Source organism: Lampetra fluviatilis, chromosome 62 (genome assembly GCF_964198595.1).
Source record: "Lampetra fluviatilis chromosome 62, kcLamFluv1.1, whole genome shotgun sequence".
Classification (NCBI taxonomy): domain Eukaryota; kingdom Metazoa; phylum Chordata; class Hyperoartia; order Petromyzontiformes; family Petromyzontidae; genus Lampetra; species Lampetra fluviatilis.
In genome coordinates this window covers 733,551-761,350 of record NC_136336.1, presented here as the reverse complement: position 1 = coordinate 761,350, position 27,800 = coordinate 733,551, and the positions used below count along the sequence as shown (strand labels likewise).

The 27,800-nt window shown below is 46.3% G+C and overlaps 1 protein-coding gene across 1 annotated transcript; it reads right to left on the bottom strand.

Annotated features, from left to right (window-relative positions):
* Positions 1 to 75: 75 nt before the first annotated feature.
* On the bottom strand, positions 76 to 21,437 carry METTL1 (methyltransferase 1, tRNA methylguanosine). The gene is made up of 6 exons (XM_078881537.1): positions 21,207 to 21,437; positions 18,030 to 18,208; positions 16,130 to 16,314; positions 13,185 to 13,298; positions 11,988 to 12,089; positions 76 to 1,663 (listed from the first exon to the last, which is right to left on the bottom strand). The coding sequence occupies exons 1-6, from the start codon at positions 21,284 to 21,286 to the stop codon at positions 1,535 to 1,537; spliced, it is 789 nt and encodes a 262-aa protein (XP_078737663.1). The 5' UTR covers positions 21,287 to 21,437; the 3' UTR covers positions 76 to 1,534.
* Positions 21,438 to 27,800: the final 6,363 nt, after the last annotated feature.

Sequence of the window (27,800 nt, the reverse complement as noted above, 5' to 3'; positions counted from 1 at the left end):
CAAAAATCAGTTCTAAAGAAATGAGTTTGTCATTCCAGACGGCCGCAGCAGCACATCTCAAAGCGCGCGATGTGGTGACCGTCTTTGTTCGACGGTTAGCAGCCAAAAGCCGTTGCTGCAGATAACTCGTTGGGGTAATATCATTATCCGCAAAAAATGTGCTACTCACGAGTACCTCCGAAACGTATCCCCCCACGCTTCTTTATTCATTTCAGAGGGCGATTGGAAAACCAGAGCCGGAGCCAAGAATTGCCCAAGGTCCCGTGGCCCTACATTGTCGATGTTTGTCCCGACTAGGAATAAACGGGGGGGGGAGTGTTTATACAAAAAAGAGATGCAATGTTAAAAAATTGTCAAAGTGCCACAGTGGGGATCAAGCAGTTAAGCGTTGCCAAAGTCAAGGACGTTTTCCAATGAAATAATCCCGCACCACACTAATACCCGCCATTCGCCACAAACTGACAGTGACGTCACCACGGCGCCTGTGTCAAGCCAGGTGCACTTTGAGGCCACGTGAAGTGTGGAAGGCTCCCCGACAGGTCACGGGACAGACCCAGGTGCCATGGGTTGGCCTATTGAGATTACTGGCTCCGTTGCTCCTCTGCCCTCCATTGTTGTTGGAGGGCGACTGCCTCCAACTGCCCAGTAGCATCCTTCACGAGCCTACTCCATAAAGGTCGATTTTGACACCACTCAGCTCCACATCCTCCCGTACCGCATCAGTCCATCTCTGCTCCAGCCCACGTCGTGCCCGTTCAGCCCCCCTCTATCCGGCCAAACACAAGCTGCTTGGGTATGGACTGGCTGAGCACACAGATTCCCACAGCAGCCACAATAAATGTACGTTCACAGTTAAAAAAAAAAACGCCTTTACTCCTTATTAAATTAAGACACGCTTTGTAAATGTACACGAAATATATATGAATAAGGCCAAGAGAGACATGATCCAAACAGAACTTCGATCCCATTAATTAAAACATTTGGCAACCTGTCCCCTGCACCAAGGCAACATAACACAACCATGTAAACCATGATACACGGAGACGTTGACAATTGTACGAAAAATTAAGTATAGGTACAAAAGAAACGTTCAAATACTTGCAGTGCACCAGGTATCCGTCTTAAAACTAGAATTACATTCCTGGTGTGAGGTGTTCTAGATTCAATGACTAACGACAGCTAACTCGTGTCTGAAATCAGCAGCCATGTTCAAAAGCCAAGTTCAAAAGTCATGCCCGTGCAGATTTGCACAAGTTAAAGTCGCCCTGTAGCTGTTTTACCCACATTGCACTGTGCACTTATTGTGTGTGGAACGTTTCGTTCAGAATTAACGTGGACAACGAACCAAATATTGAATGTCAATCAGTATCAACACTGCCGGTCTCTTATCAGCAAGGCAACGACTGTGGATTGTGTAATAAGTTCACCGGGTTAAACGGCAACGCCAGGCAAGGCCAAGGGTCGCGTGTCAAGGTCAAGAGGAGCCCGGCAAGGTCAAGAGGAGCCCGGCAAGGTCAACAAGAGCCCAGCAAGGTCAGGAGCCCGAAGGCTGAGTCTCTGCGATGCGCCGGAAGACGGCCGTGAATTTTTCTCCTCCGTTGCGTGTCACCTTCTTCCCCTCCTCGGTGCACTCTCCCAGCTGGCTCACGATGACGTCGTCCTCCTGGCCGCAATCGAACAGACAAGGATGGCGCAGCACAAGTTGAGTTTAGTTTCGCTCCAAAGCTAATGAAAAAAATTACAAGCGAGACCAAACGGGGCCAAGTTAACGGTCGCACCGCATCAGCAACAACAACAATGGTTCGATTGAAAACTTGCGTTAAGTGGTGCCAGCTAAGTACAGCAATGCAGACGACTCGGGGGAGGCAATGGTGAAACGAATCAACGAGGTAATGGCCAATACAGTACGGAGGGGACACGTGATAATCACGTCGGGTGTGACACAACGATTTATTACGCAACGCGTGGCGGTTGGCATGTTACGCTGCACTTTTGGGCAGGAGTCGTTTTGACTTTTTGGCAAAGTTATACCGTGTGAAACTACTCTGTTGTGCCTACGTGTTAAACTATGAGCGGTGTTAATCTATGGGCAGTGTTGAGTGTATGAGTAGTGTGAGTTTATGGGCAATGCTCAGTCTATGGGCAGTGTTAGTCTATGGGAAGTGTTAGTCGATGTGCAGTGTGTATGTTGAACTTCTTTCTCATCATATGTAGCCAAACGTGCTGATCGGAGCGATTCTAGAATTCTTTAATAACTGCAGTAACCCCCAGGTTTATGCCCTCCCACTTTACGTACTCTCTCTACAACGTACTCAACTCACCGATACCCAGTCCCTCTTTACGTAATGTGGTACCTCGCCGTAACGTACTACCTTTAAGACCCAGTAGTTTTTTTTGCGCTGCACGGCAAACATTAATGTGCCAGATGGCGACCAAGCGTTAGCATCCATGACTTGCTGTCGTCTCTTCCATGTGACCACACACTCTATTAATATTCCCCACGCAACATATTGATGGCGACTATGTTTGCATAAGTGTAATTTTTTAAAAATATGATTAACAACTAATCATAAAACAGGTGACTCCCGACTTACGACCTTTCTTATCGTAAGACCCCCAACAGTAACGACCAAAACTCGTATCTACGACCGCCTAACGACTGCCACCGACGCCGAGTTGATTGGCAACGAGTCTACGCATGGCATGCGCAGACTCGTCGCCTGATGGCGCTGCTTTGCTCTTCTGCCGTTTGCGTATGTACAGTATAACCCGACAGTTTGCGGCTGCATCTAGAGCGAACGCAGTATCTCTTTCGCAACGCGCTTCGCTTTTTTGTAAATGTTCTCCAAATTGTTTTCGTCTTTCACTGTCTGAGAATAAAAAATGAGATGCACATGCAGAGAAGTACTTCCGAATTTTCAAATGTGTTTGTTTATACTTAATAAATGTTTGTAAAAGTTATGTTAAGTTACAATAAATGTCTGTTAGGGTTATTTTTTATTTATTTTCGTGATCAATTTATAACATTGCGCATATGGGAAATAAGGATTCGACTTATGACGGCTTGACTTGCGACCGTCATCTAGGAACCAATTAGGTCGTAGGGGGTCGCCTGTACAGGCAGTTCCCGGGTTACGGAAGGGTTAGGTTCCCGAGAAGGATCCGTAACCCGAATTTTCCATATATCTGAAACTGAAAAATTTTCCCCCGAAATCAAGATAGAATCCCATAGCCGGAAATAATTGTGCCTCCCTTACCATTTTCTCTCTGCTGTTTCGCGCTGTCGTCTGTTTTTTATCGCTACCTGCATCGTATCACTGTTCATACGCTCTGCACTTCCTATCATTCTTTCATCGAATATCTACCTTAACAATACCCATAATGAAACTAATGGAACACATACTGTATCCAATTGTTTATGAATACCACAAAACATTTTTATATTGTTAACAGAAAGCAGTCCCTTCCGAATGTTGGTTTACCGTGAATTAGGCTAGCCCTAAACTTCACATACTCTCACACATACATGTGTAGTGACATAGAATCGGTCACGGAGCAGCATCACGCTGGCTGCTGGCAGGGAAGGGGATCTGCAGCTTAAAGCAGCCCTGACTGACAGCAGGCCACGTGATAGACCAGAGAGGCATCTAGGGGAAAGGTTACGCAAGGGGCACATCGAGAACCCGCTAGTAGGTTCCAGAAGGGGGCGTGGCTAGGGGCGGAGCCAGGCCACGCTGACAGTACGAGGGGCCCCGGGAGGGGACCTCTTGGCTGTTGTCTGGAGTGGGATCCCGTCGTGCTGCTGGAGTCTTCGCCGTCGTCGCCGTCTTCACCGTCTCCGCGTCGCCAGTCAGGCAGTCTACCAGCTGTCCTGACTGGGAACCGTAGTTGCTAAATGTTACTGTCAGGCCATGTTAATAAACAGAGTGCCTCCTACTCTTAGTGTCTCTGAGTCAGTCACTACACATGCACACAAAGACAGGTGGAGTAGCCTAGTCTACACACACAAATACACACAGTACATACAGTAAATAACGTATTAAATAAACTTAAAATGAAGAAAACGAACTTCCCAGGCCTGTCAACATTAACTCCATGGTCATTCCTTCTACCCCCCCCGCCTCATTCTATACTCTCCTCTCCCAGAGAATTCTGACCAGCCAGTGCTTCCAAGAACTGCGCTGAGAAAAGTGCGCTCATGGTTTCTCCCCTTGCTAAGTCTTCCTTCCGGGCCGGTAGATTTTGTGTCTCCCATCACTTAAATTGAGCCAGGTAACATCTCTACCGCGCCGGTCTCTCTCAAATAACTGTCTTCGGAAATCCTCGGCATCACATTGGACTCTCTCTGTGCACTGTCACCCAAGAACCGCGCGCTCAACACGATAAAGACATTGCAATCAATCACCTATCTCGGGGCCTTCTGGCACATTTTTACCCAACTTTGTACCATGCCATAAGAGGTCGCGTAAATATGAACTTGTCGTTAAACCCGCCATCACCGCCCGACACAGCCCTATTATTAAGGATTTGTCACGTAAACCAAACGTGGCAATTCGTGCCTACAGAAAACTCTCGATTATACTGCGCTAATGACGGGGGAGGACAGCCGCAGATAATTCAAAATCGCGGATGATCCAAAAATATACATTTTACATTGATCTCTATGCCAAAATCACGAATATGGGTATAAATTATGTTTAAGTTCAGAAAATTTAGTTGGTTAATGAACAAAACGAATACTAACGATCGACCGATCGATGTGCATGCTCAGTGATAACACTTTCCTGTTCCCGTGCAGAAGACTCGGCCTACTTAGTAGACAGCAGCAGAGCCATGCCAATCAACATCAATCAAACTACACCCACTGTTGTAAAGATATGCAACTACTGTACTGTAGGGGCGATCGCGTGGATTTTCGATTAACCAGAGCACAAATTTGTTCGGTTTAAGCACGTGGCTTGTAATAAACATTTCCAAGAATAACAATGTATAACTGTTTTAAGAATATTAATTTGGGCTCAAGGGAAAACCCACGAGTTATTAATTGGTGCTGGTTAATACGCAAATCGGATAAACTGCATGTAGATAATCGAGAGTCGACCTGTGACAAATTATGTTAACTACAAACATGTTTGAGCTCTTAAAAGAGTCAGAGAGTTTTGAATTCAGTGAAAAATCACAGGACGTAATTGCGTACAGTCACGGATAGCCTGCCAATCAATGGTAAATAATGTGGTCCAATTTAAATCAGAAATCGGAGAGAACGCACTCTCTCAGCAAAGTCGATTTTAAAACACCCCCCCCCCCTACTAGATGTTGAACACTACACGTGTGTGTGTCTGTGATTGGCACCTAGTAAAGGGGTCTGGAGGCCTTCTGCCCACACATTAAAAACACGCACACATAACACACACAGAACCCCCGTATAGCCTTAACAGTCTGTTGGGGCAAGTGCTATTAGCGAGCGACTATGAAGGCCGGCACGGCACACGAGGGGGTGGGTGCCCAGCACCACGACCGGCCACATTTGTCTCCACAGTGGTGATGTTTACACACAGCACCAGAGACTGAGTCGACTTAGACTTAGACGAGGCCCATGACAGGTTCAGATAATCATCACTGGTGTTGATCGTGAGCAAGAATCGAACTCTGGTCGCCAGGTTGGTAGCACAGCACGCTAACCGCTGCACTACCACTCCCTACGCATTCACTTTCACACACACATGTGCATATGTGCACAAAGACAAACATTCACTCCCAGCGTGAGGCCGACTCACCACATCTCACGGAGGATCGCTCCACCGAACAAAATATTTCCATGGTACAGTTTGCAAGTGCCAGTTCGTGTTTTAAGTCAATGTAAAAAAAATATTTAATGGAAGCCAGTTCGTAAGTGCGGGTGTTCATAAGTACGGGTGTTCCTAAGTGCAGGTGTTCGTACGCCGGGGTGTTAGTAAGTGCGGGTGTTCATAAGTGGAGGTGTTTGTAAGTCGAGGACTGCCTGGACACTCAATACTAGACTTGACTTTACCGAAAGACTTTACCGAAATACCCAAATAATATGAATTCCTGCAGTCACAAAAGCTTTAAGTCAATATTTAACCGCCTCTACGGGGGAGTGTTTCCACACAACTATAAGATCTTTTAACAAACTTCGAGACAAGAAGGCTCATCTGATCGAGTCACTCACTTTTCTGAAGAGATGCCGCGACACTAAGGTAATACCAATCGCCTTTACATTGACATCTGCTGCTGTCACATCTCCTTTACACTGACTACTGTCACATCTCCTTTACACTGACATCTGCTGCTGTCACATCTCCTTTACACTGATTGCTGTCACATCTCCTTTACACTGACTGCTGTCACATCTCCTAATGCTAAACGGATCTTGTTCAGGGCAGGCTTGGCCCTGATCCCAGAGAGAATAAGATTGCTCCGATTTGAACTAGATAGTTTTATTACAATAATGCAATTCATAACGCACGCAAATTTGCGGACGTAACGGCCGCAACTCAGAGGTGCGGAGCCAAGCTCAGTCACTCGAAAGCATGGTTGTAGAGGTGAGTTTTTAAGTGTCTCTTGAAGGAGATGATTGAGGTGATGCTGCGAATGTGCAGAGGGATTGCGTTCCAGACTGTTGGGGCAGCCACCGATAAGCGGTGCATCGAAGTGACCATCCTGGATCTTCGTTCCAAGAGGAGGTCGTGAGTCGCACTGCGAAGGCATCTGCCGTGTGCTGTGCTGCAGGTCGTCAATAATGAAGAGAGGTACGGGAGGCAGGCAGATGTGAAGGCATGGTGGCAGAGGCAGGCGGTCTAGTATGTGACCCTGCTGGCAATGGGTAGCCAGTGGAGGGCATGGAGACAAGCGAATGAGTCGAGACGGGGATGAGTGCGGCCAATGGCAATGCGTGCCAGGTTATTTTGTAGTCTTTGAAGTTTTTTGAGGTTGCCAGAGGAGGACCGGACGAGGACAGAGTTGCAATAGTCGAGGCGAGACCCAACTATGCAACATGCCAATGTGTTGGCAGTTTCAGTGAAGATGAGAGGACGTAGGTGTCTGAGAGCCTTCAGGTGAAAGTTACATGAACTGATGATATGATTTGTTTGACGGTCGAAGGATAAAGTTGAATCTAGAATTACACCGAGGTAGCTGAAGTGATCGGTGAACCTGATGCTGTGACCAAAGATGTGTATGTGTGTTGGGAGCGCGGATGAGTTGAGACGTTGCCTGGTACCTAACATGATGGCCACTGACTTTGACGGATTAAGGGCAAGGTTGTGTGCGGAGAACCACTGTTGTAGGGCAATGGTGCATTCCGAGAGCCTCTCAAATCCAGACGGATTGGTAGAATTGATGGCGGTGAACAGAATAGTGTCATCCGCATATGAGTGGTGCTTGACACCGAAGCTTGTGACGAGGCAGCCAATCGGGGAAGTGTAGGCTGTGAACAGCAGGGGACCGAGGACGGAGCCCTGGGGGATGCCACATAAGGCTTTTGTTTCAGATGTGGACGAGCCCACCCTGACTGAGGATTGCTGATCAGAAAGGTACGACAGTATCCACTTGAGTGCTGAGCCACATATACTGAAGTCAGATTTCAGGAGGGAAGTAAGGAGCGAGTGGTTGACGGTGTCAAAGGCTGATGAAATGTCCAAACTTACAAGAGCAACGATGGAGCCGGAGTCAATCATCATTAAAAAGTCATCGAGCACTCTGGTGAGTGCTGTTTCTATGGAGTAGTTTTGAGGGTAAGCTGACTGGAAGGAGCAGAAATTTGGGGAGGAGGTGATGTGGGGTTTTAGCTGGGCGAGGGCGAGTCTTTCGAGGAGTTTAGAGAGGTTCGAGAGATTAGTGATGGGACGATAGGTAGACGGGTCATCAGGGTCGAGACTTGATTTCTTTAACGGGGAGGAAACCAGGCCAGATTTGAGGTTGGATAGAAAACACATCATAGCGAATTAAGCATTTGTGATGTTCCTGATCATGATGGAGAGTTCCGGAGCACATTGCTTGAACAAGGAACCTGGGAGGACGTCGAGTGGAGATGACTTCATGTGAAGTGATTGAATCAAAGGGAAAATGTCTGTTGAAGACACCGGCTTGAACATGGTTAGAAAGGTGTCTGGGTGAGTGCTTATAATTTCAGAAAATGGGAGCGGGGTACGATGGTGCGATATGAGGGAAGACATGCAGGAGTTTGCGATGGTGATCAGCTTGTTGGTGAAGTAAGTTTTGAAAGAGGTGGCAAGTTTCAGTGAGGCCAGGGGATCACTAAGGTGAGGGACCATATTGCTACCAGGATGTAGAAGATCTTTTAGGGTTTTCCAAAGGATGTGTGGTTTTCTGGTAGCTGTTTTGATGCGTTCTTCAATGTAGGAGGAACGTGAGGCAAGGATAACTCTCTTTGGTTCTTTCGGTAAAGTCACGTAGAAAGAAAATAAATTAAATAATAATAGAATACGACGTTTCTATTGCAACACAAGCAACCGTCATCAGGTAAGAATGAATGAGAAAACAAACCTAGTAAACTTAGAAATATAATGCAATACAACACAGAGAGTCGGCTAACACAACATTCAACACCCTACCTGGTTGATTACGTTCTCTCAAATTTAGCAATCTTTGGAAGAAGATCCGAAGAGGCACGGCGTCGAGAGATCAGAGGAAATAGCTGGTTGAAGGTTGACCTGTGAACAGCGGCCCCTACCACCTCTGCAACCATGGTGCCGATACAGTCTCTGACATTGACTGCGAAGAAGCCCGAGGCCGGAGAGCGTTCTCAGAAGTGCGGATTCCAGGTGCAGGTGATGAAGAGATGGTGCATGTCGAAGCCCTATTATATCAGCCCATGCTGTATGGGTGGTGGTGTTGGGGGGGGGGCACGATTCGGGTGGACTCCGATCAGCGGCTGTGCTGCCCGGAGAAGCAAGTCCAGGTAGTGGTGTCCAAGATACACGCCGTCAGCACGCGCTTCCACGCACGTGGCGGGTGCGTACACGCCTACGTGAACACTCGTTGAGCACGTACACGACCACGTACGTGGCGCGTACAATGGAGCGGGCAGAAGAACACGAGGTCAAGTGGAGTAGCTGACCACGGGCTATGCTCCAGCTCGCAGGTGAAGCAGCAGGGTGGACGAATCTCGTCGAGCTCCCATTCACTGGTGGTGCTGGGCAGCAGGCAAACCCACTCTCCCATGTTGAGCAGTGGACAGTCTGCATCACGTTCCCACTCGCTGGTGGTGTTGAGCAGTGAATGGAATACGTCGAGCTCCCACTTGCGATGCTGAAGCTTGCCAAGCTCCCACTCACTGATAGAGGTGGAAGAGGTGCCTTGTGAGGACGCCGCTGGCAGGAAATGGACCCAGGGCGGCTGATAAGTTGCACTGCGTGAACAGTGCAGCCAGCGTCCTCCATTTTGGACGACTCTCTTTAAATCACACTTAACATTGATGGAAAAAATGTCTACATCTGATTGGGAACATGTAGATAACATGACAGCCTCTTCAGCCGCCTCAATGTCAGCTAAATGCAAAGATAACCTGATTTCCGAGTTCAACTTCCATTCCAAGAAGAAGCCAGATCCACATGTTAAAAAGTTAGACATTGACAAGATTGTTATCAATCAAAGTAACAGTCTAATTTCCGACAGCCCAAAATCGGTTCTAGCTAAAGAGTTGAATTTCGCAGTCACCCCTTAACACATCCCAGTGGATGATATCATTGTAAACGTGGCAAGATCGAAAATCGCTGCAATCCTCAAAAATGCTAAGACACCTATCAGCAACATCAGTAAGGATGAGCGTTTTGAGCTTTCTCAATAAAAAAAGAGGGATGACATCATCATCCTCTCAGCCGACAAGGGCAACGCCACGGTCAGCATGGGCAAAACCACATACAATAACAAAATTCAGGATCTATTTAATGAAGATAGCGATACAAAAATTAAAAGAGATCCCACTAACAGCCACGTTACAAAAACCAACAATATCATCACTGATTCGACATCTTTAAATCGAACCAACCAACCAAGCGGTTTTCCTTAAAACCCTCTGCTGCTAGACCACCCAGATTGTATGGCTTACAAAAAATCCATAAAGAAGGTACACCACTCCATCCTATCGTCTCCACCATTGACTCACCCACCTACAAACTGGCCCGATTTCTGAGACCTTACAACCATTCACTGGTAAGACCGCCTCAGCTGTACTTAACTCGGTTCACTTGGTGTCGTTAATTAAGGACATCTCACTATCTCCAGGTAATTTGCTCGTTAGTTTTGATGTAGTCTCTTTGTTTACCAAAGTTCCTGTGCCTGACACCATTGCAATCATTGAAGATTTGGTCCAACAAGGACTGAATGCTGATGTACCGGCCCTGGTTAGACACTGCCTCACCAATACTTACTTTACATGGATTGGAACTTTCTACAAACAAGTTTAAGGTACCCCAATGGGTTCTCACTTATCTCCGGTTATAGCCAATGTTTTCTTGGAAAAATTTGAGACAGACGCCATCCAGGCATCCACTCTATGTCCGTTCCTGTGGAAAAGGTACGTAGATGACACGTTCGTCATCTCGCCACATGGCCTGCCAGCTCTGAACTAATTCCTCAACCACATCAATTCCATACACCCAGCCATCAAATTCACCATGAAGGTGGAAAAGGATGGCAAGCTACCATTCTTGGATGTTTAATTCGAAGAGACCAGATGGCTCAATGGGGCACTCTGTCTACAGGAAAGCAACCCATCGGATGCCTACTTAAAACCTGACTCCCACCACCATCCATCCCAGAAGAATTCCCACATCAAAACTCTACACCACAGAGCTCAATGTATTTCCGACCGTCATCACCTAGCCAGTGAACTGGAACACGTACACCAAGCTCTCAAGATGAATGGATATTCAGACTACACAATCCGTAATGCTATCACCCCAACCGTTGGGAAAGAACCATTGAATGACCCAATCAAAACCATCACCGTGCCATACATAGCAGGGGGTCACCAAAAAGATCTCCAAAATCATGAGCAAATACAAGATCCAGGTTCAATTTAACACGGTACATACAATTTGTGATCTGATCCCATCTGTGATGGATGTGATCCCTGACATGCAATACCCCGGCGTCTACTAACTAAGCTGTGTCTGCGGCAATAGTTAGATTTGGGGAAACTAAGCGACATGTCTCGGACCGTGTTCGTGAACATAAGGCAGATCTAAAACACGGTAGGACCGATACCTCAGCCATGGCTGATCATTGTTTTAATGCGGTGGGCTCACACGAAATATATTTCTCGAAGACAAAGGTACTTTGTGAACCCACTGGCTATCAACAAAGATTCGTTCATGAAGCCATCCATATATACAGACATCCCATCTTCTCAACCAAGAAGATGGGTACAAACTCAGTGATCACTGAAAGGACGTTATCAACCAGTTTAAGCCATAACTGGCTGTAATGTTTCAATTTTAGACCTGGCAGCCCTTTAATTGGTGGAAGCCCACCACCAGGACCATCACTGCCCACTACTACCATCACCTCTTACACCGCCCCACATGCTGGGGCACACCATTTTGAATCCCTTACATTAACATAAGCTACCCCGCCCATGCTGCTGACACTGGCTATGCCCATTTTAAACCTTTATAAACAGTTTGCCTTTAGAGGCTAACCCCCTTTTCCTAATGACCACCGCTTGTGTTGCGATCGAAACGTCGTAGTTTTTGGTTATTTTCTTTGAACCTATCTACGTGACTTTACCGAAAGACCCAAAGAATATGAATTCCTGCAGTCATGAAAGCTTTAAGTCAAAATTTAACCACAAGCTACTTTACACTACCATAATGTACTACTGTAGTGGACAGTATTCCAAACATTGAATGTACAAACATGCACACATAAACACGCAGACAAGTGCACAAACGCGTGCGGATAAAGAACGGACACCCGAGGAGACCCTAACAGCGCTCGCTCACCAACTCATCGAGGGGAACGTGATGGAAGAGTGGGTGTTCCTCAAAATGCTTGAGCATCCACCGGTGGACCTCGTGCACATCCGTGATGGTGTAGACCAGACCCTGGGGGGCAAAACCCGCACACACACACACCATTGTGTGCAATGGGGCACAATATAAACGTATATGTCCAAACTGTATTGTAGCTGCTGTGTACTACTAACAGCCTATTCTTCTGAAATATATTCTTTCTCATCGCAACAGAGACAAACACGTATGTACAGTAAAACCTTTGTTCCGGAAACGTGCTTGTAATCCAAAGTACTCGTATATCAATGCGAATTTCCCCATAAGAAATAATGGAAACTCAGATGATTCGTTCCACAACCAAAAAAAAAATATTCATATAAAAATGATTAATACAAAATACCTTTTTATATTTTTATTATTTAAATAAAATAGAAAGTAATCAAATGTATTAATTCAATTTTAATCTTGGCAGGTGTGAGGGAGACGAGAGAAAGGAGAGGAGGAGGGGGCTATTGTTGCAGTACAGTTACTAAACAACAGTCACTACACTTGGGACACAAAATAAAAAAATGCTTCACGCACACACACACACACGCGGTCACAACACTATAGTAAACAGTATACGCTCGCACGAATGTTGACTATACGAGTGAGGCACACCGACTGAGACTGAGCATGGGAGATGATTACCCACAATCCCGCAGCGAGAGAGAAGAACCATCGGCTCAGTTGTGATCACGTGACGCTCGGCAGACAAAGCGTATACTGTACGTACTACTCGTATTGCAAGACCTCGCTCGTTAATCAAGTAAAAATTTATCCAAAAAAAATTCTCGTCTTGCAAAACACTCGCAGACCAAGTTACTCGCAATCCAAGGTTTTACTGTATATACGTATGTTGAACTTATTTTGCACTATACTTACGCACACATGTAAACACTTGGACATGGTATGATGGAGGAGGTATTTAAGAGTAATTTGGCAGCTATGAATTTCCACGTGATGATAAGCCACTTAGTTCAGCTATCATATGTCACCAGGTTGCTTCTAGAAAACAGCTATACATATCAGTGGACCCTTAAATGAACATCTTTGGAAACATTACTTTATAGCTCATCGGATTCCTCCAAAATAAATAAACATTTTGACATTGTGTTAAATAATTTACTTTTTTTTTTTTAGTATTACCCCAGGTCGCAAGATGTATGCGTATTCAGCGAGCAGTGTCGGGCTGATGATTCGCCACTTGTGCTTGGTCTTCTTGAAGTGGGGGTCCGGGAACAGGAAGAACATCTTGCTCAACTGTCAGGGGGGGTGAGGGGTGCAGAGAGCAGAGAGCAGACGCAGGTTAATACACTAACCAACGTGCCACTTCGCTAAGTAACAATATAAGTCTTGTCTCAAATGTTTCACAGGCTGGGATTATACGTGGAATCCTTTGTCATCCGCAGCGAGCCGTCAAATCACGAGGACAATTTTAGGGCAATCATCACTCCCACCAATGTTTGATTGCAAGAGCTTTTAGAATGCAGTTGATCATCGATTATCCGGCACGGGATTATCAGGCTTCCAATATTATCTGGTGGTCCTGGGCCGATCCGGCGAAAACGGCGAAACCGCCTGAAAGGCTGTAACCAGTCCAGCGATCGGCACTATGTGCATGACAAAAAAAGTAGGTCTGCTTAATTTCAATGTCGTTATTATATGCAGTACATTACACACGACATACAACTTAAACTATGAAAAAAACTGCACGTATATACATCACCCCATGCGGAATCTTCGAGAATCTAGTGGTAAGTACGCTATAGTAAATACTATAATGTTCTAAAGTAGAATATTTTCATCTATTTGTATGTTTATTTATGTCAATTTCACATAGTTAACTAATTTAAAACACAAAAAACAGAAACCAAACACCTAAAAACATGTCATCCAAGAATGTGCAAAAACAGGTTATTTTAAATAATGATTTTGTGATTTTCTGGAAATTTTGAAAAACCGGTGTCTCTGGTGTGGACCAATCAGTTTCATAGACAATGCACATATTATCAGAGTATGCTTTTTGTCTGCATTCTGGTCACAAGTAGTGTGGTTAACACCTGTTTTATTGCCAGAAAAAAAGCGGAAAACCTATTCTCATATTTTGGTACTGGCAAAGGAGGTCCCATGTTGCTCACAACCTGTTTAATTTGCCAAAATAGTGACACAGCGCCGACTGCTGTCCAGCAGCAACAACCGCGATAACACTCAGCGCACCCGCCGTCCAGCATATACACGGCTGTGCGTGCCGGCAGGGCAGAGGAACTGGATCAAGGGTCACGGTAGACCTCATAGGGAGTCCCCTGGAACCCTCTGATGGGTTCGAGAAGGGAGGCGCAGCTAGGGCGGAGCCAAGCCGAGCCGAGGAGAATAAAAGCAGCGGAGAGCGAGAGCTCCGGGCTGCCGGTTCTGGGAGTGGACTCGTCTCGTCGTCGCTGTCGTCGTCGCCGCCACCTTCGCCCGATCATCGCGTGGCCGGAGAGTAGTTGGCTGTCTCGGTCGACACCGTCGGTGAAACGCGGACAGGGTCGTGTCTGGGCCGGGCTGTATGGCAGCATGGTCGTGAGAGAGGAGGCCGGAGTTGGTGGTGTGAACGAGATAATAGAGATGGTGCTTCCTGCAAATACCTCGTCTCCGACTGAGTGTGTGCACCACACACCACAAGGAAGGAGGAAACTACACCCGCACCGGAGTCATAATTGCTTACAGTAAATGCTTTGTCGGGTGACAACTGCCATAAAACTGCCCCACCACATCGTGGCCTTTATCTATGTACTTTGAACTTCTCATGTATGTATGTTGAACTTATCATGTATGTAATAATAATTTACATTTAATTGTAAGGCGCCTTCCACTAATGTCTCAAGGCGCCTTGTAAGATTAAGGTTAAGGATAGGTCAAGAGGGGAGGTAGAGCTAAATAGAATAAACGAACTTAAGAAAATGTGTTTTTAAACGCGGTTAAATGAATTTCCAACGGTAGGGAATTCCACAACCGAGGCGCAGACACAACAAATGCCCACTCACCCCAGAAACACAGCCGGGATCAAGGTATGCACAGAAGGGCAGAGTTTGCAGATCTTAAAAACCATGAGGGGGTGCACGGATGGATTAGCTCATGAATATATGGTGGTTAGTGCCAGCCCATGCAAGGCTTTAAAAAGTAGGTTCTTAAACTATACTCGTTTCAAGACCAGTAGCCAGTGTAATGATAAGAGAACCAGAGAAATGTGGTGACGTAGTTGGGTACGGTTCGGTATGTACGTTGAACTTCTCACGTATGTATATTGAATTTCTAATGTATGTGTAGTGGCATAGAATAGTAATGTAGCAGCATAGCGCTGCCTGCTGGCAGGGAAGGGGATCTGTGGCTTACAGCAGCCCTGACATCAGCAGGCCAGGTTATACTCCAGAGGGGGATCACGGGGAAAGGTCACAGAAGGGGTACACCAAGAACTGTTGGTAGGCTCCAGAAAGGGGCATGGTGGGGGGCAGAGCCAGGCCACGCTGACAATATAAGAGGGGCCCCTGTAGGGGACCTCAGGGCTGTCATATGGAGTGGGATCCCCGTCGTGCTGCTGAAGTCTTCACCATTCTTCTCGTCGTCATCACCATCCTTCTTGTCGTCGTCTCCGTCTTCACCATCTCGGGGCGTCATCAGTCAGGCAGCCTACCAACTGTCCTGACTGAGTAACGGTCGCTGATCATAGATGGACTTATCATAAAAGTGTTAACCCCGATGGTGCTTGTTAATAAAGAAGTGCCTCCAACTCTTAGTGTCTCCGAGTTAGTCACTACATATGTATGAAGGTTAAACTTATCATGTATGTACGTTGAACTTTTCATGTTTGTATGTACGTTGAACTTCTTTCGCACTGTACATAGCCAACTCTGCTAATTGGAGGTGCGGGGGAAGGACAAACTAAACACAAATTGCCAGTTGGAAAGAAATTAGTTTTCCAGTGGATTCCTAAAATCGGAAGGAAGAGCAGTCCAGACAGCCGCGGAAGCGAATTTGGAAGCGCGCGATGCGGTGACCGTCTATGTTCGATGGCCAGTCAAGCAATAGTAGCAGTAAGGCACTTCCATCACCTGTCCCTTGCGGAAGAAGTTTGGCAGGTACTTCATCGCGTTGGTGCGGATGCAGGCGATGTTGCCATAGCGGCCGGGCTGGGCGGTGCGCAGGGCAGTGATGCGGTCGCGCACGTAGTCCGACACCTTCACACGGATCTCCATGCCCAGGATGAGCGTGCGCGGGAAGAGCTGAGACAACTCCACTGGGAATGCACGTGCACGTACAGACATATCGATGCACTTTAAATATAATTTGAAAACGAATTTCTTTAGAACTGCTTTTTGTGTTTGTTGTTCCTCCCCCGCAACTTCCAATTAGCATGATTGACTACGTATGGTGCGAAAGATAAATATATATACGTCCAGATCAGCAAAACTCTGGCCATAAGCCAACAAGAAAGCTTCGATTAACTGCTCCACCAAACACGGCCCAATGAATAAAACCTGACCTGTACAATCATATCAATGAGCATAAATCGAAGGTCAAGACAGGTTAAGACAGGTTAGCAACATAGTTAAAAGTGTAGTGGGTTCAACCGAGTCGCACTCTTAGACTTGGAGGCAGCGCATTTATTTAGTTCCAACACAACGGGGTGACTTCACCTTTAACAAGACAACGACCTAGGGTGGTAACCACCCTGACGAACTACACTGGTTACCGAGTAACTATTAACTCCAGACCCGGAACCAACAACATACTGCCTGGGTCCACGTGCTGGAAGACTCGCAGAATGGAGATCGTAAACGAAGGGTTTGTTCCTTGGGACGGACAACCAAGATCCCTCTCGGGACTCGGCTTATATTCTCTTTGGCGTGGCCGGCTCCGCCGTTGGCCACGTCCCCCCTTCCAGAACCGTCAGGAAGAACCTGGGTTCGAATCACGTGACCGTCCTAACCCCCTCTTGGGGGCCCCCCTGTCATTCAAACCGGTCACGTGTCCTCCCGGGTCAACCAGTGTCATGGCCTTACCCGACCTTCCCCTTAGGTCGGCACACACACACACCGTGCCCTCTAGGGCCGGCACTGCACTTACAGTATGGTGCCATCCAGCAATGTCACTCCACGCACACCGTGCCCCTCTCGGGCCGGTACTGCACCCACAACATGATGACATCCAGCGATGTCACTACAAAAGTATTAAACTATACACTTTTAATTATATACTAAACTATATACTTTAATTTACCCAGTAAGGCCCACAGCTATATAGTTATTTTTCAGAAGTGACCTAGTTATCACAAATGATAGCTCAACCAAGTGGCTTAGAATGTGGAAATGTACAGCAGCCAAATACTCTAAATGCACGTTGATTCTAACTGTGGAGGGAAACACCAACCACGGGGAGACCTTGCAAAACTCCAAAGATACAGGCATCAGGGTCAGGATCGAACCCATGGCCTCCTGCATACCAGGCGAGGCGTTAACATCTTGCCACCATAGCGCCCCAATTAAACTTGCACAGCTAAACAGGTCCTGTGTTTTCTGAAGTCTACGCTTAATCAAATAATATTGACATGAATAACGTGCAATATTTTGCAAACAAGTAAACAACTCAAGAGGGGCAGAGCTAAGCTCAAAGCTGCTCGAAAGTCTGACCAAACAGATAGAGGCCTTTCGATGTTTCTTGAAAGTCAGTGTACGTTTGATGTTGCGGATGTGCAAAGGGATATAGAGAGTTCCACACCGAACGGGTGACAACAGCGAACCGACGTGAGGCTGTAACAGTATAGTGTCGTGTATAGTAGTGTAGTGTATCGTGTTGTGTATAGTGTAGTGTATATTGACGTGAGGCTGTAACAGTTCGAGACCTCGGTGTCCGAAGCAGATTTTGAGTTACGCTGCTGCGTATGATTCTACCGTGAGCTTCGGTGCAAGGCGTGAGTAGTGAGGCGAGGTATGGTGAGAAATAGCATCTTACCCAGCAGTCCACCGTAGCCACATCCAATGTCTGCAAATTCCACCTGGGGCTGTGGCTGCTTCTCTGCCTCCACTACGGCAGCTGGCATGCCTCCGTGCTCTTCCTTGGCTGCTACCTTTGGCAATGTGAAGAATTCTGGGTAATGAACTGACCAGTCCATCGCCTCAGGGTTCACGGGGCTGGGGAAGAAAATCAAGACTTCAGATCCATTAAGTTCATTGTCCATTGAGTTCAAGCCCCAAATATACAGGCGTCAGGGTCGGGATTGATCATGATGTAACATAATTTAATAATAGCAGTAGCGCTCGAACCAGGCATGCAGGATGCTATATGTCATACTTATGCTGCGATGATACATTAAATTATATTTTTTTCACTAAATTTGTAATTAACGGAATTAAGTTATCACTTATGGGATTAATAGATGCGTCAGGGCGGGAGACGGCAATTTGGCTGGCTTTCCCCTCAGCTAAAATCCCTGACCGCAACACAACCCAATACTGAAGCTGTGCTCATATCGGATCGCTGTTGCTGGTTATCATGGTGCCCACCCCCGGTTATAGACAGGCTGAGCTTTCTACGGCATTAAATAGTTTTACCTGATTTCCACACAACTCTCTCTAAAATTTACAAGGCTCGTTGGGTCTTTCGCTCCCCATCCGCCGCAGGGTGGATTTCCACACAGCTCTCTCATTAACATGCTAATTTATCTGCTCCAGCAGACCCACCTCTCTCTCTGCCCCCCCCCCTCTCTCTAAATTAGCAATCTTTGGAGAATGTAATCAACCAGGCTATGTGTTAACTGTGTGTTAGCCGACTCTCTGTGTTGCATTGCATTACATTGCCCAAAAAAAAATGTCTGCTAAGTTTGTTTTCTCAAACTGCCTATTTCTCTCTCTCTAAAATTTACCAGGCTCTCATAGGTCCATTCGCTCTTTCTCTCCCACGGCCGCTTCGGGGTGGTTTCCACACAACTATCTCTAAAATTTACCAGGCTTGTTGGGTCTTTCTCTCCTCCGGCCGCCGCGGGGTGGATTTCCACACAGCTCTCTCATTCACATGCTAATTTCTCTGCTTCAGCAGACCCACCTCTCTCTCTGCCCCGTGCCCCCTCTCTCTCTATTTAAGGCCTCGACACAGAGGCATTGGGTCTCTGTGCATCTATGTTGTGTCTCTCTCTGTGTCTCTGTGTTGTCTCTCTTTGCTTGTATGTCTGTCTATGTGTCTCCGTGTCTGTGTTTTGTCTCTCTCTCAAATTTAGTTCAACCTGATGACGATTGCTTGTGTTGCAATCGAAACATCGTATTCTATTATTTAATTTATTTTCTTTCTACTTGACTTTACTGATAGAACCAAAGAGTTTTACCTGAGTTGGATAGCATTAAACATGGTGTTTACTGCGAATAGGTGCACTCCATTAAACTTTATTCGAACCATGGAGAGAAGAGTATGACAGCTATATATGAAACGTACGTGGACTGGCGATGTAAAGGGAAGCAGAGTCAGTTTGTTTAGTTTAACCAGGTGAGAAGTCAAGAGATCTGGACTGTCTCTTTTGCAAGAGTGAGGATGTGTATGAGGGGTACACTGTGTGGGTTGAACAAATGGACGTATTGGCAGTACACTAGTGCAGCATAACAACACACACCGGTCCTCATAAAACAGTCTGACGATGTCACTGTTGCCCTTGAGTGAGCTGCAGACTCTCCATCAGAAGTTGTCTTAGATTCAGCAGCTACTGTCCAATTGGAACGTGTGGTGACACCACGATTCATAATCCTTTGATGCCATCGTCCGCTAAGAAATTATTCTGGAAATGAATCGAGGAACCGTCTGACCAAGTCTAGGGCATGAGTCAAATCTGTCTTTTGAACAAGGTGCAGTCAATTATCATTAGGGCTGGGTGCTGCTATACAGCAACAGACCGTGAAGCTTCGTGTTCACCCGCTCGTTATAACATTCGTCTTCCGATTACTTTGACATCATAACTGATTTGACACGTCACCACCACCACCCCGCAATATTTATGACCGGGGTTGTGAATCGCTGGAAAATTAATATTTCTTGCGAAAATTATTTGTTGTATTTATATACCGTGTACCACCGGTGTAGTACTGCCAATGAGTTCAAGTGCCATCCTCTATCACCCAACCACACGAATGAGTTTCTAAGCCAAAGGTCCCAATTTGGTAGTGGGTCCCCGCTGTTTAAAACTTGTCCTTTTGGGTTGGGATGTTCCATTTCTATCAGCCTGGAGAAACTGCAGTGTCATAACCTGCAGGGTTAGTGTCAATAACCCGACACTAAATAGTCTTATGCAGCCGAGATCATGTAATAATGGGGCTCAGAAGTTTGGTGACAGAATACTGTATGGCATTGGCTCAGTCCACGCAGTGGACCCTTAAAACAAGACAAAGACCCCCTCCCCTGTAGCCTTGACCAAGCTGTTGGGGCAAGACCTGTAAGCGAGAACCTATTCAGGGGGTTTGGTGGCCAGCTCCACGACCAACTGCCTTTCTCCCCCTAGTGGCGATGTTTACACATTGCCAGAGGTACTCATTACAGGCCGAGTCGATCTAGGGGAGAAGACCCAGAGGACTGGTTCAGATAATCGTCACTGGTCGTTGGTCGTAAGAGGCAATCGAACTCGGATCGCTACACCACCGCCCCACTTCTCACGTAAACTAAACTTTTTTTATTTTAACAGCAAAGGCCCCACTGAGCTATGTAGCTCTTTTTCAGAAGCAACCTGGCAACAAATGACAGCTCTAACGAAGTGGCTTATCATGATGACATGTATCGCAGCAAAACACTTGGAGAAAAATCCACGCGACCACGGGGAGAGAGAAACGCAAACTCCAAATATTGTTTACAGGTGTCAAAGTAGGGATCGAACCCACGACCTCCTGTATACCAGGCGACGTAGTTAACATTTCGTCGCCCATCACACCACCAGTCCACGTGCTTCTAAACACACACGCGTACATTTCACATTCGCCTTATATATTTTGTACGTAGACATTATTTTCCATCCAGCAGTTATTCAAACTCAATCGTATTATTTACGACAAAATAAAGGCCGCAAACTAGGGGCTGGATAAAGCGAGGGTGGGTTGTAGCGCCGCGGCTAGGAACCAGGAAAAACGAAGAAAGCCTCCGGCGACGCCGGGCACTTACTACTCAAATGTGTGATCGGCCATCGGGTTGGAGTGAGCGCGCTGCCTGTAGAAGCGTTTCTGCGGCGCGGACACCGCCATCGGGACCGCGGATGCGAAGCTCAACAATTTAACTGTCTAAGATGCAACTCAAAAAATTCCCACGAACCACCACCACCACGAACTACTACGAACCACCACCAAACACCACGAACCACCACGGCAGCGCCACACAACCACGTGCGCGCCGCGCTACGGACCGCGCAAGGGCCGCCGTCAAAGCGCGATTCGTAATAGCGGCGCGCGGAAGCCGGCTTACGATTGTGGCACTACGCGATTAAACTGCGTACCGTGTAATCAATCAGAATCGGTAAGGTCTTAACATTTTTTGTAATTTAGTCTGCGGCAGTAGGAGGGAGAAATCCGATGAGCTGCGAAGTACTCGTTCACGGGGGTCGGCGCGTTACAGCAACAAATAATTACACACGAAAATAACGATCAGAGTGCAAAAAGGTGAGCAAGCCGCTATAATCCATAATTTTTGGGGGTAAGATCGCGTGAATATGAACGTGTCGTTAAACTCGCCCCACCTGACACAGCCAATTAGTAAGGTTTGTCACGTAAACAGAACGTGCCAATTCGTTACTTATGTTGGAGCGCAAATCCACAACATTTACAATCCGAGTACGACGTTTCGCTGTATCGGATGGTGGCGGGTTTAACGACACATTTATATTTACGCGATCTAACCCCAAAAAAACCTATATTATGGATGATATTGGTCGCGAAATCCTACATCACTCGAAATCAACATAAATTAAGTAAATACTGGAAGTACACATTGCATATTAAAGTACATACATTTCTGCAGATTTTTCCAACACTAAATGCAAGCTTGGGGCAAGGCAGAAAAAAACTACAACAGTTCCAGACCACACCAAGACAACAACACAATACAATGGAACATTAAAAGTGAACCATCGATGATACATGGGCGAGGATCAAAGTTACAAATCTGATTTGCCAATGTGGTTGTACCCAGCACGAATGTTCCGTGGCTTAAGGTTTGCAACCAACTCTCTCGACATACACCACGCAGTGACCCATGCTGCTGCATTGGCCCATGCAGCTGCTGATGCATTGGCAGTGACTCAATGCTGCTAGTGATGCATTTGCAGTGACGCAAAAGCAGCGAGCACGTTCCGTGTCAAGAGCAGTGTGCCTTTAACAGGTACAAATATATTACACCCGACGTTTCGGGCAACGACTCTTCTTTCTTACGTAAACGATGGAGAGGTCAGAGAGACGACAGTGGATGTGAGTTAGAGACGCACGTTACACCACCGACCCTGATGATAATACAAATGCAAGATTTTTTTTATTCCGATTAACAATTTTTAAACGAGCAGCTGTTAAGGAATACACACCCCTTCGATAACATAAACAAACATTGTAATTCGATTAACTCGTTTGTGCTACAAGCAAATTTATAGTACATTGGTACATCGCAGAGTATGGGTGGACCTGTTGCATGGAAACCAATGGAATCAACATCTGTAATCAACGGGAACACATTCCTGCTGAGGGAGCTGGTAGGAACGTTGGGTTGCTCGGTCAATGGCCAGGGTCAACGGCGGCGTGGTGTATTCCGCAAATATGGCCGACTGTGAGGGCGGGCAAAAGCCGGCGTGAGTAGGTTAAACGTTGAGTTTTATAAGGGCACCACGGGGTGACCAGCCCCTCCCCACCCAGCCCCACCCCTCCCACCCCCCACCCAGCCCACCCTCCCCACCCAGCCCCTCCCCACCCTCCCCACCCAGCCCATCCCCAAAAACCCCACCCAGCCCCTCCCCACCCTCCCCACCCAGCCCCTCCCCACCCTCCTCACCCCTCCCACCCCCCAACCAGCCCCACCCTCCCCACCCAGTCCCTCCCCACCCTCCCCACCCAGCCCCTCCCCACCCTCCCCACCCAGCCCCTCCCCACCCAGCCCCACCCCTGCCATTTTTGGATGCACGACGGACGGACGGACACAATAATCCCCTGTGGGCTGGTGTAATCAGGAAGTTCCTACCAGCAGAGGCGTAGCTAGGGGGGGCAGGGGGGTACATATGTCCCCGGGCGCCAAGGTAAAGGGGCGCCAAAATGAGGCTTACAACGTTACATTATAACTTATTGCGGCGGGCGCGGCAGCCTGAAACTAGTGCACAAATCTACACCTCAACCTAAAAGTGTATATATCCCGCCACACACAGCCTACATGTCATGTAATTACATTTTGGTACGCGGAAAATTTGAATGCGGATGAGGATAAAAATGTTGGAAACTTTCTCGCGCTGATCAAACTCGTTGCTCAGTATGACCCATTGTTAGCAAAACACGTACAGCACGCAGGAGAAAATCCGGGATCAGTTTCTTATTTGTCACCGGAAATCCAGAATGAATTTATCCACATACTTGCGTCGACTGTAAAGAACCAATTGTTGAGTGATATCAGGAAAAACAAGTACTACGGTATCTTACTTGACTCAACTCCTAATCAAGGACATCGGGAACAGCTTTCTCAGGTCATAAGATTTGTGGATGTGGATTTTCAAACTAAAAAAGTAACTATCAAAGAATCATTTTTAGGTTATATCGAGATACATGCAAAAGATGCAGCAAGCCTAGAAAGAGTCATCGTCGAGAGACTGAAATCTGACAACATACCTCTAGCCGACTGTCGGGCACAATGTTATGACAATGCTGCTGTGATGACTGGGCATATATCCGGCCTTCAACAACGAATGTGTGACAAAAATCACAGAGCATTGTTTGTCAACTGTGACAACCACAGCTTAAACTTAGCAGGAGTACACTCAGCTAAACAGGATCCACTTGTCGTCACATTTTTTGGAACAGTTGAAAGTATATATTTGTTTCTCTCTCGTTCAACAATTCGTTGGGAAGAGTTAAAAAAAGCTGTGCCCATCACAGTAAAGCGGGAGGGTGAAACACGCTGGAGTGCACGATCAGAAGCTGTTAAAGCTATCTATGAAGGACTGGATGAACTAGTAGGGCTGCTAGACAAATTATCGGAGGACGTAACTATGATGCCTGAAACCAGAAGTGATGCAGAACAGTTACAGGTGTAACTCACTACACAGCTATGCGTATTACATTTTAACTTCATAGTTTTATTACATTTCTGGAATGTCATTCTTGGAAAAATTGATCGTGTTCAAAAGCGCTTACAGGATCCTACTATGAATTTCAAGGAAGCAGCAACTGATCTTGAATCTTTGGAGCATGAATTTGTCAAGCTTCGTGATGATTTGAGCCAAGTTGCTGTAGAAAACGCCAAAACAAGATGCACAGCCTGGGGGATCGATGTGGACAGAAGAATTAGGCGACGTCGGAAGATGCCAGGAGAACTGGCAAGAGATGCAGGACTTTCAGCAGAAGAAGAAATTGTGCGCGTTATGATGAGCGTATTTTATCGAGTTCAACAGGAGATATCAACACGGTTTTTACGACTAAAAGACCTGAACACAAAATTTGGATTTCTGCTGGACGTCAAAACTCTTCTATCCGACACAGATGTCGATGCAATTCGTCGAAATTGCACAGATTTTGGAAATTTCTATGACACCGACATCAATGGCCACGAACTTTTCACAGAAATTGGAGATTCCAAAATGCTGCTCAGTAACCGGAATGAAGTTCTACAAGAAACTCCTTTGGATCTTCTTGGTTTTATTGTGTTTTACGGAGACGACGTATTTCCGAATTTGCGAATTTCACTGCAAATTGTATTAACAATAGCAGTTTCAATTGCAAGTTGTGAGCGGTCGTTCAGCAAATTGAAACTTATTTTGTCGTATTTGCGTGCTTCAATGGGACAAGATCGTCTCAGTGATCTTGCTCTTCTTAGCGTTGAAAGAGAAACATTAGAAAAAACTGATTTTGATTACGTGATTGACCAGTTCGCGACAGTGAAATCAATAAAAATGTATCTTTTGAAGACTATGTCAACCAGTCTACGACAGTGACTGAGTGAGCCATGTAATATAATTTCTATAAATTTGCTTCTTTAAATACAATGTTTCATTACAATCTTAATTTAGGAGCTTTCGTTAACCGACTCTCTGTGTTGTATTACATCACATTTCGATATTTTGCTAGGTTATTTAATTTTCGTGTGCCTGTCTCCTAATTTTCAATTTTGCGTGCCCGTTTTCAATTTTGCGTGCCCGTTCCACATTGTCATCTTACTTGCAACAGCAGTACGTTGCCATACACTCATTGATATGCTAATTCTCTCTGCCCCCTCCCTCTCTCCGTCCCCGCCCCCCCTCTCTATATTTAAGGGACCGTCACAGAAACGACCCCTCTCTTTGTGCCGATTTGTGTCCTCTCTCTGTGTACCGTTGTGATGTCTGTCTGCTTGTATGACTGTCTATAGTTTTCTAGTTAGATTTTTGTTGCTATTTCTTTTATACCTGATGATGATTGCTTGTGTTGCAATCGAAACGTCGTAATATGTTATTTTAATTTATTATTTTATTTTTAGACGTGACTTAACCGAAAAGAACCAAAGAATAGTTTAATTACAATTTAAATTGTTATTCCTTATTCGATGTAATAGGAAAATGTGAATAAACGGGGGGGGGGGGCGCCAATTTTATAGTTCGTCCCCGGGCGCAAAATATCCTAGCTACGCCTCTGCCTACCAGTATAACATTCAGAGTTGTCTTGCCCACGACAATCCGCCATTCAACCGAGGCCTCTACAACGTCCCCCGCGTGAACACGCAGTCGTGGGAGGGCGTCCGCGAGAAATCTCCATCTCAGAGTGTTTTTGGAGTACCGTACATCGTGTGGATGTAAACGTGACGTTAAAACCCGCCACCACTACCCTGACACAGCCCAATTAGCAAGTGTTGTCACGTTAACAGAACGTGTCTATAAGTTACTGGCTCAGTACTAACCGGTGTGTTGGACAGTAAACGCAAAACATTTACAATTCCAGTACCGTGACGTTTTCGCCGGTAATTACAACCAGCACCATCAGATGCGCTTCCACGGCCGTCTGGAACGCTCTTCCTTCTGATATTAGGAAGCCACTGGAGCTATGCACTTAAATAATCAAGATGAAATAATTTCTTTAGAACTGCTTATTGTGTTTAGTTTGTTGTCCTTCACCCGCACCTCCAATTAGCACGATAATATACGTAGGGTGCGAAAGAAGTTCAGCATACATATACATGCATATAGCAAGCCACACGGACTCTCTCAGCAGACCTCGACATTCGCGTGTATCTCCTTAGCAAGAATAGAATAGTAGAGCATCGCTACAAATGTAAGCGCTTGTGTTGCGATCGAAACGTCGTTTTTTGTTATTTTCTTTGAACATATCTACGTGACTTTACCGAAAGACCCAAAGAATATGAATTCCTGCAGTCACGAAAGCTTTAAGTCAAGATTTAATAAAGGTTTGTTTTTGGGTTAGATCGCGTAAATATAAATGTGTCGTTAACTCACCACCACCCGACACAGCCCAATACATACTATAACCACCCAATCTGTCCTTAACGCTCGTGACGTCCCTCCACATAGACCAGACCCCCTTCATTAATAATCATGAGCAGGTGACGTCCTCCAAATGGACACCCCCCCACCACTCATTTAATATCATGAGCAGGTGACGTCACTCCACATCGAACAGCCCCCCACATTAATAATCATTAATAGGTGACTTCCTAATTAGCGGGTGACGTCACTCCACATGGGGGGGCGAGGCAACTCCTCCCCCCTCCTCAGCGTCAACTCACAGCCCTCACTACAAAGGCAGAACCCTCACGTCACGTGGTCTCCGTCACGCTGCTGTTGAGAAATCGAAGTAAAAAGGACGTCGGGATGAACAAGGGATTAACAGGTCCCTGCGGGGTGGGCTGGTATGAACGAACAAATGAATGGCTATAATAAAATGAAATGGCGGGGGTACGATACGAAGGGAGAGTTTGAGGCCTAGTTCTAGGCTTTAGGCCTAGCTGTAGGCTTTAGGCCGCTGTGAGTTAATTTTTAGTTTAAATGTTTTAATTAAAAACTATCTCAGGGAATTATAAGGGAATGTTACACTTGTTTAGCCAGGAAAGCCTCACTGAGTCTAAAGGTTTTTGTAGGGTCCTGCCAAGTGTTTGCAGTAGGGGGCGATGTTGCTACACCTAATCGGACATCGGACGGACGGACGATATATTCTATTGTAGGCTGGTTCACTTCGTTCCTACCAGTATCACCTTCACATGCAATAGGTCTGTGTCACCGCGGCCTTACAAACTGCACACGAATTGATGCAATGCATATCACGTTGCGGTCTGCTTTTCGCTTGCAAGTTTCAGATTTACTGCAATACACCCGTCCTTGGATGAGCAAAAGTCGAGTTAGTAAAGGTTTGTCACGTAAACTAAACGTGCCATTTAGTTACTACTTGAGCACACCGGCGTGTTGGAAAGTAAACTCACACATCATTGAACCATTTGAGTACTTTGACGAGTGACTCAGCCTGCTTGTGACTCATGCAGCAGTCCCATCCACCCTGCGACAACGTTGCCTGTAGGGATCCCCACGCGTTTTAA

Coding starts and splice junctions, on each gene's coding strand:
- METTL1 (XM_078881537.1), bottom strand. CDS start 21,286: ATGGCGGTGTCCGCGCCGCAGAAACGCTTCTACAGGCAGCGCGCTCAC. Junction 16,315..18,029: donor TGGCTACGGTGGACTGCTGG/GTAAGATGCTAT, acceptor GTGCATTCCCAG/TGGAGTTGTCTCAGCTCTTC. Junction 1,664..11,987: donor ACGTTCCCCTCGATGAGTTG/GTGAGCGAGCGC, acceptor GATTGCGGCCAG/GAGGACGACGTCATCGTGAG.